The 18154-nt window shown below is 39.2% G+C and overlaps 2 protein-coding genes and 1 long non-coding RNA gene across 3 annotated transcripts; all 3 read right to left on the reverse strand.

The window, feature by feature from the left end:
• Window positions 1-1285: 1285 nt before the first annotated feature.
• Window positions 1286-6437, reverse strand: LOC127796835 (uncharacterized; the record flags this gene model as incomplete). The annotated part of the gene is made up of 6 exons (XM_052329240.1): window positions 6248-6437; window positions 3909-4268; window positions 2378-2416; window positions 2189-2338; window positions 1491-1650; window positions 1286-1415 (listed from the first exon to the last, which is right to left on the reverse strand). Coding segments are annotated over exons 1-6 (1029 nt in total), but the record flags the coding sequence as incomplete, so codon positions are not given.
• Window positions 6438-10734: 4297 nt separating this feature from the next.
• Window positions 10735-11676, reverse strand: LOC127797897 (uncharacterized). The gene is made up of 3 exons (XR_008022301.1): window positions 11501-11676; window positions 11120-11213; window positions 10735-10749 (listed from the first exon to the last, which is right to left on the reverse strand). It is a non-coding gene; the product is annotated as an uncharacterized LOC127797897 (long non-coding RNA).
• Window positions 11677-15047: 3371 nt separating this feature from the next.
• On the reverse strand, window positions 15048-16998 carry LOC127796837 (uncharacterized). Its single transcript, XM_052329241.1, has 3 exons — window positions 16993-16998; window positions 15187-16899; window positions 15048-15059 (listed from the first exon to the last, which is right to left on the reverse strand). The coding sequence occupies exons 1-3, from the start codon at window positions 16996-16998 to the stop codon at window positions 15048-15050; spliced, it is 1731 nt and encodes a 576-aa protein (XP_052185201.1).
• Between the last annotated feature and the right edge of the window lie 1156 nt (window positions 16999-18154).

Consider the following 18154-nt stretch of genomic DNA (forward strand, 5'->3'; position numbering starts at 1 on the left):
ACTTCCCTTTTTTTTTCTTTTTTTTTTTTTTCTCTTTTTTTTTTATTTAAAAATACTGAGATAGACTGATTCCTAGAAACACACCAGGTTGGACAAACTTCATATGGTTTCAGGTTTAGACAAAGGCAAGGAAAGAAATTGTGCTAAGAATAGCTCAAATGGGCTAGCAAGTGAGGATAATGTAAAGAAAGAAAAAGGTTAATAGGCCCAAATTGAAAGTAATTGATCCCCCTATCATACTTCTATAAAACAATGTTATTCAGTCAACTAATTCAGAGTTTGAAACCAGCCAAATTCATCCGCTATCATACTAGACATTCAAAGCAAATTGATGTTTTGAAGCTATTGAAAAGATGAGATAAACAATAAAGCATATTTAGAGTAAGTGTTATTTCACTCAGAAGTAACGATTATCAGGCTCAAACACTCACTCGGGTAATAGTCTCTACTTCTGTTGAGGGATCATGCAGTGTGCTAATCAGCTAATTACTATTGCCTTTGACTTTATGACCGATAAACCAATTTCTAATTATTGAACACCCGATGCATGCAAATCATCTATTCTAATTCCATACATATACGTTTTCAAATAAGAAATTAATGCATTCATGATTCATATTGCAAATTCAAATGGCTATCAGTGTATAATTCCAAAGCTTTAGGGATAGCATTATTTAAAGCATGCACATTTTTTTTTTCCACACAAAACTACAAGCATGTAATTGCAAATTCACAGTTAAACATAGACCAGATAATTCATAAATATACCTTACTCCCCCCAACTTGAATTGCAGTAATAAAATAGGGTTGTTAGGAATACCTGTAACTCCATAAGTCCATAGATTTACTATGAACTGCTAAAACTCAAACAAACAAATGAGCATACCATATATATATATTTTTATATTTTCACACCAAAATAAAAATTTCATGCAAGTCATAAGATAAACAAAATATGTCTCAAGAGTACAAAGTATTCCTTACTCAGCCATCTTATTATAGACTCGCCTAACAACATTCCACAGTTTTTTTTTTATATATTTTTTTATTATTTTTTATTTTCTTATTTTTAAGAACACAAGAAAAAATTTTTTGTACAAGTCATAGGAGATGCATCTCAAGAGTACAAAAAGTACTCCTTACTCAGCCATCTTATCATAGACTTGCCTTACAGGGATAATTCTAAATTAATCGAACCTTTTTGTCACTTGTTTTTGATTGCCTTAGACCAATCTATCCGAGGTTCATAAGGATCGTGCTGTGAAACATAAGTATGTAATTTCTCTAGCAGCTCCTCGATGGTGGATGCAGAAATAAGAATCTTTCTTGCTGAAGGAGAAATGAACTGTTGGTTCATAGCCTGATCAATAAAAGAGAGCAACCCATCGAAAAAATGGTTAACATTTAAAAGTCCAATGGGTTTGGTATGCAAATTGCTCTTGGCCCAAGAGATTATACAGAAGATTTCTTCAAGTGTACCAAAACCTCCTGGTAAACCGATGAAGGCGTTTGACTGATAAATCTTACAAGCTATGCGCTCAGACATAGAAGTCGTTTCTACAAGTTGACCGCGTGTAGTCCCAGAAATACGTGGTTCAGCCAAAGGGATTGGCATTACACCTACCACATATGATTTTCCAAAAAGTGCAGCTTGTGAAACATAACCATTCAACCCACGACTTCCCTCTCCATATACCAAATTAATATTTTTCTCTCCTAATGTTTTGCCTGGTTCGCTTGCTGCAAGTGCGTAACAAATATCACTCCCAAGTTGAGAGCCACAAAGTACACATATGGTTTTGATTTGACGAACTAACTGGCCTTCCATGTTTGTTTCTTTTGTATGCCCTGGAAAGAGGTTTGGCAATCAAAAGTAGCTATACAACAATTCAACAAGAAATAAATACAAACAAAATCATGCGTATGTACAAGTAATTGTGATTGTGGCTCACATCTTCCTCTGGTTTTACGTCTAGAAATGGCTTAAACATTTTCTATGAAGCGAGGATAAGCTTCCCATCCAATTTTTTTATAGATTGACAAACATGGTTGTTTTTAGTCAGATTCCCAAGACTATAGCATTGGTGGTCACTTATAAACTGGGTCCATAAAGCAAGAAGTTCTCTTTGCACTATTCCACATGAATGCGTCTCAAGAGTCAATCGGATATCATCCAATGACTCCTTACCCAGTCCATCCTTTATGAAACTAATTTTATCTTCTCGATTTACGGACGTAAACCCCACAGATTTGCATCGAGTGTTACAGGTCCAACAAGCACACTTGTGATAACCATTCACACTTTTAGCTCTTCGTTTCTTCGCAAAACTACTCTTCCCTAAGCCCAGGAAGTGCTTAAAACTAGGTGAAGTTTTGCCAGCTAATTGAACTTTTGCTTCGATCAGCCAACGAATATTTTCAGGAATGTTATTACGCATCAAAAGCCTAAGTTTTTCACACCTAGCAGCATAAATTTTTTTAAATCATTCATTGGGAGAGATGGATAGTATTTGCGAATTTTTGATAGCTGAAGATCCATATTTTTTTTTTTTAAAGAAAACTCTAATACGAAGAAAGTAAAGAATTATAAACTTTACAAAAGGGATGAGAGTACCTGATCGAAGAATAACACAAAGGAGAGAAGATTGAGCTCAAGAAGAGTGGCTTGCCTCATACAGATTTGGAGTCTCTTATAAAGCAATGGGCATCACTATTCGACACTTGGCTCGAGGCATGCCATAATTGCACCTTCAAGTTTGGTGTCGTTTAGCGTCTCATTTTTCAACATTTGGCAGTGTGCCTCTTTCTTTATAGGGCAGTGTGATTGTACTGCCCGAGAAGAATGGCTACCACCAGCATCAATTCTGTCTCTCGAATTTTTTTTTATTTTTTTATTTTTTTTGGTTTTTTTTTTGTTTTTTTTAGGGGCCTAATAAAATCATATATACTACACAAAATAATATTATCGAGTCAAATAAAATTATTTGCACAATAGATCAAATTCAAACACCAATAAATGCCTAAGTACACCTTACCCCCCAACTTAAATTGTGGATTGTCCTCAATCGGCAATAAAAGAATAGAAAATAGGCATACCTGGCGGTCTTCAATGCATGAACTCGTATGCAAAATTTTTATTTAGACTGCACACAGAGAAACACTATTGAAGTAATGCAGAAAAGAAACAAATTTTTTATATTCTTTTTATTTATTTATTTAATTTTTAATTTTTTTATTAATTAATTTTATTATTATTATTATTATTATTATTATTATTATTATTATTATTATTATTATTATTATTATTATTATTATTATTTTTATATCCGAATTCCAAAGATATCCATTTAACCTAAATGGAAAGGTGGTCTTTTAACGTCAGATTCCCAGACGAATGTGTTCCTAAAGGTCACTTAACCACCGACGGTGGATCACCCAATTCCACCATCTTGTCATTTCCTTCAACAAGATCTTTCTCAGCTATGCCTAGATATGGTTTCAGCCTTTGACCATAAATACTTTAAAACATTGTCCAGACTCTTTGATTTCAATTTCTATTGCCCCATATTCTGATATGGTCTTGATTGTATAGGGTCCTGTCCATTTTGATCTCAATTTCCCTGGGAACAAATGAAACCTTGAGTTGTAGAGAAGCACCTGCTGACCAACATGAAAATTTTTTTTGTTGATGTGTTGGTCATGCAACTTTTTCATATGCAACTTAGACAATTTGGCATTTTCAAATGCTTCATCCCTAAGTTCTTCAAGTTCATTAAGTTGCAATTTCCTGTTGAGGCTCACTTCTGTTGATTCCTCATTAATCTTCCTAATGGCCCAGTAGACTTTGTGCTCTATTTCAACTGGCAGATGACATGGCTTGCCATATACCAACCTATAGGGAGACATGTCTAGAATGGTCTTGTATGCAGTTTTATAGGCCCAAAGTGCATCAATCAACCTCAAGGACCAATCCTTGAGGTTAGAATTGACTGTTTTCTCTAAAATCCTTTTGATCTCCCTATTGGCCAATTCAGCTTGGCCATTGGTTTGAGGGTGATATGAGGTTGCAACCTTATGGACTACTCCATATTTTCTCATTAATTCAGCCACTGGTTTGTTGCATAAATAAGAACCTCCATCACTTATGATGGCCCTAGGCATTCCAAACCTACTAAAAATATTTTTTTTCAAAAACTTCATTACAACCCGATGATCATTTGTTCTTGTTGGGATTGCTTCTACCCACTTGGACACATAGTCAACAGCTAACAAGATGTACTCGTGTCCACCTGAATTAACAAATGGTCCCATGAAGTCTATTCCCCAACAATTAAAAATTTCTAACACCTGAATGGGTTGCAAGGGCATCATATTCCTCTTGGTTAGGCTTCCTAGCCTTTGGCATCTATCACATGAGCTACAGAACTGATGCACATCTCTAAACATAGTAGGCCAAAAGAATCCACTTTGTAAGATCTTGGCCAATGTTTTTCTTGTGGAGAAATGACCTCCACAAGCAAGAGTATGACAAAAATTCAAAACATTCTGTTGCTCATGCTCAGGGATGCACCTTCTTAAAATTTGGTCAGCAGAATACTTATACAAGTAAGGGTCATCCCAAAAATAAGTCCTAACCTTCCGAAAGAATTTTTGTTTATCTAGCTTGGTCCAATGATTTGGAATTAGACCGGTGGCTAGATAGTTGGCTAGATCTACATACCATGGTGTAACAGAGGTTAAGGTATCATTGATAAGGAAGAGCTGTTCATCTGGAAAGGTGTCCCTGATTGGTTCCTTGTCTAGATTAAGGTCTTGGCATGGAAGTCTAGACAAATGGTCTGCCACCACATTTTCTACTCCTTTTTTATCTTTGATTTCTATGTTGAATTCTTGGAGTAACAAAATCCACCTAATAAGACGCGGTTTGGCATCTTGTTTGGTGAGCAAGTATTTCAAAGCAGCATGGTCAGTGAAAACAATGACCAATGACCCCACCAGATATGATCTGAACTTCTCTAATGCAAAAACTACTGCCAATAGTTCCTTCTCAGTTGTTGTGTAATTTTTTTGGGCTTCATTGAGGGTTTTACTGGCATAGTAGATGATATAAGGTTTTTTATCTTTTCTTTGCCCTAGGACTGCTCCTACAGCATAATCACTTGCATTACACATGAGTTCAAAGGGCAATGACCAATCTGGTGGTTGAATAATGGGGGCTGAGATGAGAGCATTTCTTAACCTCTCAAAAGAAGTTTGACAAGATGATGTCCACTCAAATGGGACATTCTGGGAGAGCAAATTACACAGAGGTCGGGCTATGCTGCTAAAATATGCTATGAATCTCCTATGGAACCCAGCATGCCCCAAGAAAGACCTGATGTCCTTAACACTCTTAGGGACTGGTAATTTTTGGATGGCTTCTACTTTGGCTTTGTCCACCTCCATTCCCTTAACAGAGACAATATGCTTTAGGACTATACCTTGTTTGACCATGAAATGACATTTTTTCCCAGTTAAACATAAGGTGGGTTTCTTCACAACGAGCTAGAACTCTCTCTAAATTCTCTAAACATGCCTCAAAACTAGCTCCATAGACAGAGAAATCATCCATAAAAACTTCCACAATGTGTTCTGTCATCTCACTAAAAATACTCATCATACACCTTTAAAAGGTGGCAGGGGCATTACATAGTCCAAAAGGCATACGTCTATAGGCAAATGTCCCAAATGGACATGTGAAAGTGGTATTTTCCTGGTCCTCTAGGGCAATGTCAATCTAGTTATATCCTGAATAACCATCAAGGAAACAATAGAATGCTTCCCCAGCTATTCTTTCAAGGACTTGGTCCAAGAATGGCAATGGAAAATGGTCTTTTTTAGTCATTGCATTGAGTTTTTTGTAATTGATACATACTCTCCATCCGATTTGGATGCGAGTAGGGATCAATTCATTCTTTTCATTTCTCACCACTGTGACTCCAGACCTTTTTGGGACCACTTGAGTGGGGTTAAACCCACTTTGAATCCGAGACGGGGTATATAATACCCGCATCCAGCAACTTTAGCACTTCTTTCCTAACCACCTCTTTCATGTTAGGATTGAGTCTCCTCTGCATTTGCCTAACAGGTTTAGCATCCTCCTCTAGAAATATCCTATGAGTGCAAGTCAAAGGGCTAATTCCATGCAAGTCTGAGATGGTCCAACCTAAGGCTTTTTTATGAGCTCTCAGAATGTTTATCAGTTGAATTTCCTGTTGGGATGTCAAAATTGAAGAGATGACTATGGGGAGTGTGTTCTCATCACCTAGAAATGCATATTTTAACTCACTTGGCAAAGGTTTCATTTCAGGTATGGGTGAGGTGTTATCAGATTGTGACTCCTCATTGTTCAGAGAACCCAATGGTTCTGATTTGGGAATCCATTGAGCCACAGGCATTGCTTCTTGCTCCCTAGTGTTCTCCAATTCTTTTAACTCTCTCTCTTCTTGATCTTCTTCCATAGATTTGTTCAAAAATTCTTTAACAAAATAGTCCTCAGTTAATGTTTGAACCAAATCTACTTCCTCCACCTCATTCTCAGCTATGTGTTGTTTGAAAACTCTAAAGATATTCATCTCTATAGTCATGTTTCCAAATGATAACTTAAGTATTCAATTCCTACAATTAATTATGGCATTTGAAGTTGCTAGGAATGGTCTACCAAAAATGACTGGAACAGGGGGTTGAGGGCCTTGATGAGGTTGTGTGTCCAAGACTATAAAATCAACATGGAAGTAAAATTTGTCCACCTGCACTAATACATCCTCCACTATCCCCCTAGGGACTTTGATTAACCTATCTGCAAGCTGTAGGGTAACTCTTGTTGGCTTGAGTTCTCCTAAGCCCAGTTGCTGATATACACTATAAGGAAGCAAGTTGACACTTGCTCCTAGATCTAAGAGTGCTTGGTCCACCCTCTGGCTTCCAATTATGCAAGAAATGGTTGGGCTACCAGGGTCTTTGTACTTAGGAGGTGTTTTAAGTTGCAGGATGGAACTCACCTGTTCAGTTAAGAATGCTTTCTCATGGATGTTGATATTTCTTTTAACAGTACACAAGTCTTTTAAGAATTTTGCATAAGATGGTGTCTGTTTGATTGCATCAAGGAGAGGAATGTTAATCCTCACCTGCTTGAACACTTCATAAATATCAGCATTTTGTTTTTCCCTCTTTGTTTGAGTAAGTCTTTGAGGGAATGGTGGTGTAGGGTTGCTCTTGAATTCTTCCACCTTATTTTTTTCTTTAGCTTCCTTTTTTTTGTTTTCAAGTTTTTCCTCCAAAGTTGGAGCATTATCATTTTTTATATTTTCATTTTGTTCTTCTTCTTGTGCATTAGGTTGGCTTGTCCTAGGATCATCTGGTTTGTCAATTATTTTTCCATTCCTAAGGACAGTAACTGCTTGCACCTGCTCATGATTATTGTTCTCACTATTTGATGATTCCACTTGATTTGTTTGCCTCACGGGGTTGGGATTTGGTTGAGAAGGGAATTTCCCAGGTTCTCTCACAGTCAAAGTTTGAGTTAGCTTGGTTAGCTGACTCCTCATATCCTCAATTGCCCTATTTGTTTGCTCCTGGAATTTTGCTACCTGAGCATTGTTCCCCATCTGCCCTTGCATAAATTGTTGTAGAGTATCCTCTAAGGATCTTTTATGCGGTGGCTGATAAGAGCCAGATGGTCCTTGGTTAGGCTGGTAGGGCTGTGGCTGAGGTTGTGACTGTGGTTGTGAGGGAAATGGTTGGTGTGGCTGAGATGCTGAGTCATTTCTCCAAGAGAAATTTGGGTGGTTCCTAGAATTTGGATGGTAGGTGTTTGAGTTTGGGTTGTGCCCTTGATAATTTCCACCCTGATTTTGGTTTTGGTATATCCTACCCTCTGTTTGCCTTGGTTGTGAGTTTGAAGTTTGGCCATACAGTACTTCTTTGAAAGTAGGGAGAGTTGGACACTCCTCTGTTCTATGGCTATTGGCTTCACATACTACACAATGCACCTCTACCTCATTGACAACCTTCATTTTTTTCATCTCCAATTCTTCCATTTTCTTTGTCAACAGAGCTAATCTCGCACTGATGTCATCAGTTTCATTTAAATGGAGTTTTCCCTTTGGTTGTGGATTGTATTGGTCTCTCAAATCTCCCATGGTTAATGGTCCAACTTCCCAACTTCTAGAGTTTTCAGCTACATGGTCAAAGTATGCAACAGCTTCTTCAGGAGTTTTTTCATAAAAATCACCATTACACATGGTGGACACCAGCATTTTCAAATTAGGAGTTAAGGCATTAAAGAAGAAACTAACTACCCGCCATTGCTCAAAGGCATGGTGTGGGTAAGAATGCAAGAGGTCCTTGAAACGTTCTCAAGTTTGAGCAAATGTTTCATTTGGTTTACAGACGAAATTCATCATTTGCCTTTGGAGTGATGCTGTTCTATTAGATGGGAAGTATTTTTTTAGAAATTTTGTTTGCATCTCCCTCCAAGTTCCTATTGATCTAGGCTCTAGAGTCCCTAACCACATTTTTGCTTTATCCTTGAGTGAGAATGGGAAGAGCTTTAGTCCAACAGTGTCCTCATGTATATTTTGATCCCCACAAGTACCTCATACCTCTTCAAAATCCCTCATGTGTGTATATGGATTTTTAGAATCCATACCATGAAATGTGGGGAGCATTTGTATGGTACATGGTTTAAGGATAAATCGATGATGGTTTATTGGTAGGATTCTGCAAGAGGGAGTGGTTTGCCTTAGAGGGTGCAAATAATCCCTGAGGGGTTTAATCTCATCACCATCCAAGGGATCATGTCCTCCATGATCACTCCCGTGAGTAGATAGGTTTTCAATTTGCTGAGACATTATGGATTGTAAAAGTGATATTTCAGTCTCTGATAAAGAATCTATAGAATGATTTGACTCAGTTTGATGGTTTAAGATTCTACCAGATCTAAGTCTCATACAATTTGAATAATATGCAAATAGTTTAGAAGAAAAAAAATAATAATAATATTAAGAACAAAGTTACCCGTGGAGTGAATTTTTTTTCTTCTGTTGCACCTCCCCGGCAATGGCGCCAAAATTTGGCTGCACTCCTCACCCTACAATTTAGATAGCCTTAATTAGTTTGGATGTTCAGTGTTGAAATGGTGAGGAGGTTTAAACTCACCAGTGTGTGAGTGTAGTTGTAGCACAAATATAAATTCCGGACAAGTTCGGGTCGATTCACTGGGAGGTTTATTTAATAAAAGAATTGTTCATTCGGGTTGATTTATCCAAAGAGAGCAAAGTTTTCTTAATTGTGAAAATGTTTTTTTTTTTTTTGAATATTAAAAAGGTCTTGGGTTGAGGCGAGTTCAGAACCAATGCCTAATAAATCTCTTATAGCAATTTAAACAGCAACATTAATCTGAAATAAACAGAGGATCATTTGGTAGTTATAATTCATGATACAAATGATTATCAGCTAAGCAACCCTCATACATGATATGAGGGTTCTATGTTAAGATGTCACTGTAAATTGTATTATACTACAGACTATGATTTGATTGTCTGAGCTTGGGTATATCTCATCTCCAATTCTAGCAACTCTCATACATGACATGAGAGTTCTAAGTTAGGATGATGACCCAATCCAAACTCACAAAATCATTTACACACTCAACTCAAGTTTAACTCAGATAAATCTTGAATTCATCGAGGTTTGGCTTATCTTGAGATTCAAGAACATTGGACACTGTCCTCGCCTTAACCCAAGATTAAATTTAGCTACTCATTTCCATTTAAAAGTTAATTGACAAGAATTTAAATGACGTAATTTAAATAACAAAATTTAAATGATAAGAATTAAATGACAGAAACTAACCGGCCATTTATGCGGTGGATAATTAAAAGACAAGAATTAAAATTGCAGAAATGTAAAGGCAGAAATTAATCGGCCATTTATGCGGTGGATAATAAAGTAACAATAAATGATATAAGAATTTAAAAGAAGAAAGAAAGGAAGTAAGAGAAAACAAGAGAGAGAATAAGAGCAATTCTCTAAGAGAAATTCTAAGAACAAAACTAAACTTTGATTCAAGTAATAACAACCTCCTCACAAATGCACCAAAGTGAGCTATTTATAGCTCACAAGATGCAATACAAGCCACACAATTATTCAACAAAACATTCACCTAACTAATGGAAGAAAATTAGGTAAAAGACAAAAAATACAAAAGACTTTGTGTGGTGGACTTCTCATAAGAATATAAAAGACTTTAGGTGGTAAATCACTTATAAAAAGAATTACAAAACAAAGAAAAGTCTTTTACAAATTGGGCTTTGTTGGGCCTTTGATTGGTCTTGGGCCTTTGGTTGATCTTGGGCCTTTGGTTGGATTTCATTTGATAGTTGGGCTAAGTGCACTTGAAATGTAACGCCCCAACCCCAAGATAGTATATAAGGTACTATAATATTTACACGGGCGTTAAGGAAATCCCATATACTACAGTAAGGATCGTAACCTGAAATGTTGGGACTTCCATAAAATAAACATTCACACACACAATTTATCAAGATAGCAGGGAAAGTAGACTTCATTCTCCACGAGACAAAATATTGTCAAAGTTAAGAGTACAAATCTTGTAACATACTACAACATCATAAGAGACGCCTAAACAAGATAACTACACTCGCGCCGCCTCTAAGCCTTCTCCCTTTGAGCCCGAGCCTGACAGATCTGGAACATTTGAATATTCCAGGGGTATGAACACCCGGGTTAGATCGTTAAATCTAAGTGATGGTTAAAAATAACTTCATGCGTGCAAATGCAAAATGCAGAGATGCATGCTCCAGGTGGATGTGACGCCAGGGTGTTGCAATCACCCCTGCCAACCTTATCATGTAACACAGCCTAACAACATGGCCAAGTGAAGACTCCCTTCACCCATGATATTCACAACTAGTCACAAGCCACACGTAGTGATGCATGAACAAATGGAAAGAAACATGCGTATCAAATGAAATAACATGATATGCGCATGCAATCACCGCCATCATGCTCAATAATATGCACAACATGTAAGAAATACAGTTTAGAAACCACTCACCGAAGCTTCCCACTTCTTGGTTGCACAAATTCACGGCCAAACGTCGCTCCAAGTGGACTGTTCTATAAAAACCGAGACCTTTTTGTATCCAAACCTAAAATAAGTTTATATATATAAGTATCTACTAAAATTAGGAGTTTTCATGAGAAATTTCAAGCCAAGAAGACCTATAACGCGCCCACACGCGCTCCCACAATGTCGGCCACGCGCCTGGACGCGCAGCTCTGTTGGGCGCGTGCGGCTCACGCGCCAGACGGACTTTCGACCCTGAAAATTAAAACGGGCATAACTCTCTCATTTTAACTCCGATTCGAGTGCCGTTTGAACCTACGGACTCCTCTTTCAACCCTCTACGTGGTTACAGAAAGAAGATGAGCTTACCTTGCAGTTTTGGTTACTGTTTTGCACGGATTTCAAGGGGCTCGTGCCTTCCAACGGCTTGCTTTCGGCTCCTACTCGGGCAGGGTTTCCTTCCCTTCTTTACAGCAGAGTTTCCCCTCCTTTATAAGCAACTTACCCCCCTTAATTTGGTGGCCAAAAACCCAACCCAAGGCATTCTTATATAGTGCCCTTAAATCCATAGGATTGTGACACTTGGCTTTCTAAGATGGTGACACTTGGCACTTGAGATTTACACCCTAATTATTGCTTTCTTCCCATGGTGACAAGTGGCTCTTGAGATATGAGCCTTATCATGACATTTTTAACCCTTTAACGAATGAATTTTCGCCACATGTTATGGAGATTTGAGCCGTAATGATTGCTTTCATCCTACGGCGCCACGTGTCCTCGAGATATGAGCTTTCATTATTACTTTCTTCCTACTACGACATGTGTCCCTCAAGATGTGAGCCTTCATCATTGCTTCCATCCTACGGTGCCACGTGTCCCTCGAGATTGGTGTTTAATTATTACTTTTAATTTTCCATCCAAATTACGCCACGTGTCCATGTAATCATTTCTACCCATGTGTCTCCATCCATATGGTGACATGTGTCCATTAATTGAATTTAATTCGGGTTTGAAATCCACAGCCACTTTTGATATCGTTTTGGACTCCAAAGTTAGGTTTAAATGAACTTTGAAGTCCATTGCCCTTAAGTCCCCTAAAGATCCTTGAATCTCACAAATCCCCAAGTCTTTGAGAACCTAAAGAAAATCGAGAAATCGTTTAATTTATTAAATAGAAATAGATTACAAGTTTTAGGGTATTACATTCACCCCTCCTTAAAAGAAAATTTCGTCCTCGAAATTTATTCCATATTTTCTAATACATCAAAAAGATAAGGGTATTTCTGGCGCATCTCTTGTTCTCTTTCCCATGTGATGTCTTCAAGGTTGTGATGTCTCCATAACACTTTTACCAGCGGTATTGCTTTATTCCTCAGCACTTGCTCCTTTCGATCAAGAATTTCCACAGGTTCCTCTATAAATGACAAATTGTCTTGCAGCTCGACTACTTCTGCAGATGTCTGTTGAGATGGATCTGGCTCGAATTTCCTCAATTGAGATACATGAAAAACGTTGTGAATGTTAGATAGTGCTGGGGGTAAGGCCAATCTATATGCGACTGGTCCAACCCGTTCTAAAACTTCATATGGCCCGATGTACCGCGGGCTCAATTTTCCTTGCTTCTTTCCTCTGGAGATCATACGGAAAGGCGAAACCTTTAAGTATACATTATCCCCCATCTTGAACTCCAAATCTCTCCTTCGGTTATCCGCATAGGATTTTTGTCTACTTTGGGCAATCTTCATTCGTTCTTGAATCATTTTGATCTTTTCACTGGTCCTTTGTACCAATTCGGGACCCAAAAGTTGTCTCTCACCCACTTCCGTCCAGCAAAGCGGTGTCCTGCACTTCCTCCCATAGAGGGCTTCATAAGGCGCCATCCCGATGCTACTGTGATAGCTATTATTATATGCAAATTCAACCAATGGTAAGTGCTCTTCCCAACTCCTTGAAAAGTCAATTACACAAGCCCGTAGCATGTCTTCCAATGTTTGAATTGTTCTTTCCGACTGTCCGTCAGTTTGGGGATGATAAGCAGTGCTCAAACGTAACTGTGTTCCCAAACTTTGCTGCAAACTTTCCCAAAATCGAGAAGTAAATCTCGGGTCTCTATCGGAGACTATGCTGACCGGCGTCCCATGCAATCGAATTATCTCCTTAATGTAGTGTTGAGCCAATTTGCTTACTGAATGCCCAACCTTCATGGGTAAGAAGTGCGCAGATTTAGTTAGCCTGTCTACTATTACCCATATGGCATCATTTCCAGTGGGTGTTTTTGGCAATCCTATTACGAAATCCATGGTCACATGCTCCCATTTCCATTCGGGGATTTCTAGCGGTTGAAGTTTTCCAGCAGGTTTCTGATGCTCAGCTTTTATTCGTTGACAGGTATCACATTGAGCTACGTATCGAGCAACACTTTTCTTCATCCCTGGCCACCAGTACAAATCCCTCAAGTCTTTATACATCTTGGTAGCTCCGGGATGAATAGTATATTTAGCCCGATGTGCTTCTTCCAGAATTGCTTGCCTCAAATCCTTATCTCTGGGCACGTAGACTCGATTTTGGAATCGAAGCACTCCATTCGAGAAATCAAAATCAGGATTCTTAACTCGCCCTTGGTCATCCACCCAAGACTTTATCCTCGAATCCTCAGAAGTAGCTTGCCGAATCTGTTCTAGAAGATGAGAGTGAATTGTTAGGCTAGCGACGTAAACAGACATTTCTTTAGGCATCACATTCACTGTCAACTGGCTAAAAGCCTCCACCAGTTCCCATTCCTGAGACATCAAACTGGCCATCAACATAGGCCCTTTCCTACTTAGTGCATCAGCCACTAAGTTTGCCTTCCCAGGATGGTACTGGATTGTACAGTCGTAATCCTTCAAAAATTCCATCCATCGCCGCTGCCTCATATTCAAGTCTTTCTGAGAGAACAGATACTTCAAGCTTTTATGATCCGTGAAGACCTCAAATTTCTCACCATACAAATAGTGCCGCCAGAGCTTCAAGGCAAACACCACCGCAGCTAATTCTAAATCATGCGTGGGATAATTTCGTTCATGTGGCTTTAACTGTCTAGATCCGTAAGCTATCACTTTCCCATATTGCATAAGGACACATCCCAATCCGTTTTTTGATGCATCAGTATATATCATGAATCCTCCTGACCCATTGGGCATTGACAAGATGGGTGCAGAAATCAACCTCCTTTTCAACTCATTGAAACTTTGCTCACAAGCTTCACTCCATTCGAATTTAACTCCCTTTTGGGTGAGTCGTGTGAGGGGCATAGCTATACGGGAAAATCCTTCCACAAATTTCCTATAGTAACCCGCTAGCCCTAAAAAGCTTTTTATTTCAGTCACCGTCTTAGGCGACCCCCAGCTTTTTATTGACTCGACTTTAGTGGGGTCCACTGCTATTCCATCCTCCGATATGACATGACCCAAGAAAGCTACCTTTCTCATCCAAAATTCGCATTTCGAAAATTTAGCATAAAGCTTATGTTTCTGAAGAGTCTCCAAAACAATCCTTAAATGTTGCTCATGTTCTTCCTCACTCTTTGAGTAAATCAAGATATCATCAATAAATACAATCACAAACTGATCCAGGTAAGATTTAAACACCCTATTCATTAGATCCATAAAAGCAGCAGGTGCATTGGTTAGCCCAAATGGCATTACCAAATACTCGTAGTGTCCATACCGTGATCTGAAAGCAGTTTTTGGAATGTCCTCTGCCCTAATTCTCAGTTGATAATATCCCGACCTCAAATCAATTTTAGAGAACACCCTCGCCCCTTGTAGCTGATCAAAGAGTTCATCAATCCTTGGCAACGGATACTTATTTTTGATGGTAACTTTGTTTAATTGGCGGTAATCTATACACATCCTTAAGCTCCCATCTTTCTTCTTTACAAATAATACTGGGGCTCCCCAAGGTGACACACTTGGCTGAATAAAACCCTTGTCTAAAAGGTCTTGGAGCTGACTTCTTAGCTCTTTTAGCTCTGCTGGGGCCATCCTATAAGGTGGTATAGATATCGGGTTTACCCCAGGTACAACTTTTATAGCAAATTCAATTTCCCGATGAGGGGGTAATCCTGGTAGGTCCTCTGGAAAAACTTGAGGAAATTCCTTTACCACAGGTATGTCACCTAATTCCCATTTCTTATTCTCAACCCCTTCGACACAAGCTAGATACCCATAAGCACCATTTTCCATCATTTTAATGGCCTTAAGCACAGTTATTCGCTTGATTTCCCCAATACTATCCTGACCTCGAAATTTCACCCAAGTTCCACACTCGTCTTGTAAGCTTACTACCTTTCTACGACAATCCACTTTGGCATTATATTTAGATAGGAAATCCATCCCTAAGATTAGATCAAAATCTTGTATGTCCAGGGATATAAGCTCAATTGCCCACTCACCATTTCCAAATGAAATCTTCCCATCCTTATAACCCAAACGGGTTTCCATCTCTTTATTTAAAGGAGTGGCTATCACCATGGGGTAACTAAGTTCTTCCAACTCCAATTCTAAGCATCGTGTCAATGCATGAGATATGAATGAATGCGTGGATCCAGGATCTACCAGTACTTGTACCGAGGTATTAAGAAAGATCATCGTACCTTGAATTACTGCTGGATTTAAGGTCACATCTTCCTTTGACAGGTTGAATACGCGACCTTGGCGAAATCCTTGGCTCCCTTTATTTGCTCCCTGCTGACCTGGTCCCTTCCCTTGCGGACAATCCTTGGAAACATGGCCGGGTCGTTGACAATTGTAGCACACCCGTCCCTTCGTACATTCACGGATCATGTGGTCATTAGCTCCGCAATTATAGCACTTTGGGGTCTCTATCTTGCATGGCTTCCCTGAATGTGACTTCTGACATTTAGGGCAATTCTCTTTTTTCTTGAAATTTTTCCCTCGAGGTCCTAAGTTAGACCCTCTATCAAACTTCCTGTCTGTTGGGTTTTGGGATTCATTTCTCAAGGAGTTCATCCTCTCATGATTACTCTCCACAGTCTGGGCTTGAAAGACTACTTCTGCATACGTGCGTGGCCCGACAGAACTCAAGGCTTGTTGAATTTCCATTTTCAATCCTCCCAGGAATTTTTGAGCCTTGGCCTCCTCGTCCAAATTATAGATAGGCATATACTTAATGAGACGTGTGAACCTATCTTCATACTGGGCAACTGACATGCCCTCGGTCTGTCGCAGGTTCATGAACTCTCGGCTTTTCTCCATCTTCTTGCACAGAGGAAAGTACTTAGCATTGAAAAGTTCCTTAAATCGCGCCCATGAAACATTTGGCTCACCTTGCCCTTCAGGACTTCGTAAGGCCCTCTGCATCGTCTTCCACCATTGATCTGCCTCGTCTCGAAGTTGGAAAGTGGCACAACTAACCTTATCCTCCTCATCACAGCCAATGAAGTCAAAGATTTTCTCGATTTGTTCCACCCAATACTCGCTTTCGCAAGGATCGGCTCCTGCTTTCCCTCGAAAAATGGGTGGATTCAGTCGCTGAAATCGGTCGCTGATATCTGGACTTCGGGGATTGATATGCCCCGTTGGCTGTGTAGGTCGTGTCCCTTGCATGACGACAACCATGTTCTCAAGAATCCGCTCGACTCGGATCATCCGATCTCCATATTCTTGATTCCTCTCATGCGGTTGGCTACCCTGGGGTGCCTCTGTCCTTTCCTCCCGAACTTCATTTCCTTGCCTACAGTTCCGGGTCCGACGGGTGTTCACCATCTGAAAACATCCACACAAGAAATCATAAGACTAGCATTGTTAACGTGTGGCTTCTAACGATCTATCTACAACAAATGAGTAAACTAAGCATACCACCATGTATCCGGAAAATTCCCAAATGCTATCATCAGTACTTAAGTTGCGCCTACCCAACCTTTGCCCAGTTTCATATGGTGTCCCTAATCCCAAAAGTTTCCCTAGGCACTAACCATTCTGGTCGTTCTAGTGTCTTTCAATTCTACTAATCTTAAGATTTATTGAGTCATACCTAAAGGAAATCCAATACCTTCATCCTCAATTAGATCCTGCAATCCCTTGAAAATCCCCAAAAATGGCCGCCTGATTTTCCAAAAGCCATTATTCCTAATTCTTAAAATCTCGGATTTGTATTTGAACATATTCCTCATTCCCCAAATATTTCAAAATCTAGATCCCCAATAATCGCTTAAACTTCTTCGTCACGTTTATTGGTAGGCCACGAGATTTCATCTAACAACAAATACACTTACATATCCTTATTCATTACTACTATCGTTCGTACATATAAACAAGCTGCCCTGCTGACGTGGATCCATTCCTGATATAGGGCAACATCTCCAAAGTTAGTCTCATTAAACCCAAATCAAAATTATAGGGCTCTGATACCAACTGTAACGCCCCAACCCCAAGATAGTATATAAGGTACTATAATATTTACACGGGCGTTAAGGAAATCCCATATACTACAGTAAGGATCGTAACCTGAAATGTTGGGACTTCCATAAAATAAACATTCACACACACAATTTATCAAGATAGCAGGGAAAGTAGACTTCATTCTCCACGAGACAAAATATTGTCAAAGTTAAGAGTACAAATCTTGTAACATACTACAACATCATAAGAGACGCCTAAACAAGATAACTACACTCGCGCCGCCTCTAAGCCTTCTCCCTTTGAGCCCGAGCCTGACAGATCTGGAACATTTGAATATTCCAGGGGTATGAACACCCGGGTTAGATCGTTAAATCTAAGTGATGGTTAAAAATAACTTCATGCGTGCAAATGCAAAATGCAGAGATGCATGCTCCAGGTGGATGTGACGCCAGGGTGTTGCAATCACCCCTGCCAACCTTATCATGTAACACAGCCTAACAACATGGCCAAGTGAAGACTCCCTTCACCCATGATATTCACAACTAGTCACAAGCCACACGTAGTGATGCATGAACAAATGGAAAGAAACATGCGTATCAAATGAAATAACATGATATGC

This window comes from Diospyros lotus, chromosome 3 (assembly GCF_014633365.1).
Source record: "Diospyros lotus cultivar Yz01 chromosome 3, ASM1463336v1, whole genome shotgun sequence".
NCBI classification, from domain to species: Eukaryota; Viridiplantae; Streptophyta; class Magnoliopsida; order Ericales; family Ebenaceae; genus Diospyros; species Diospyros lotus.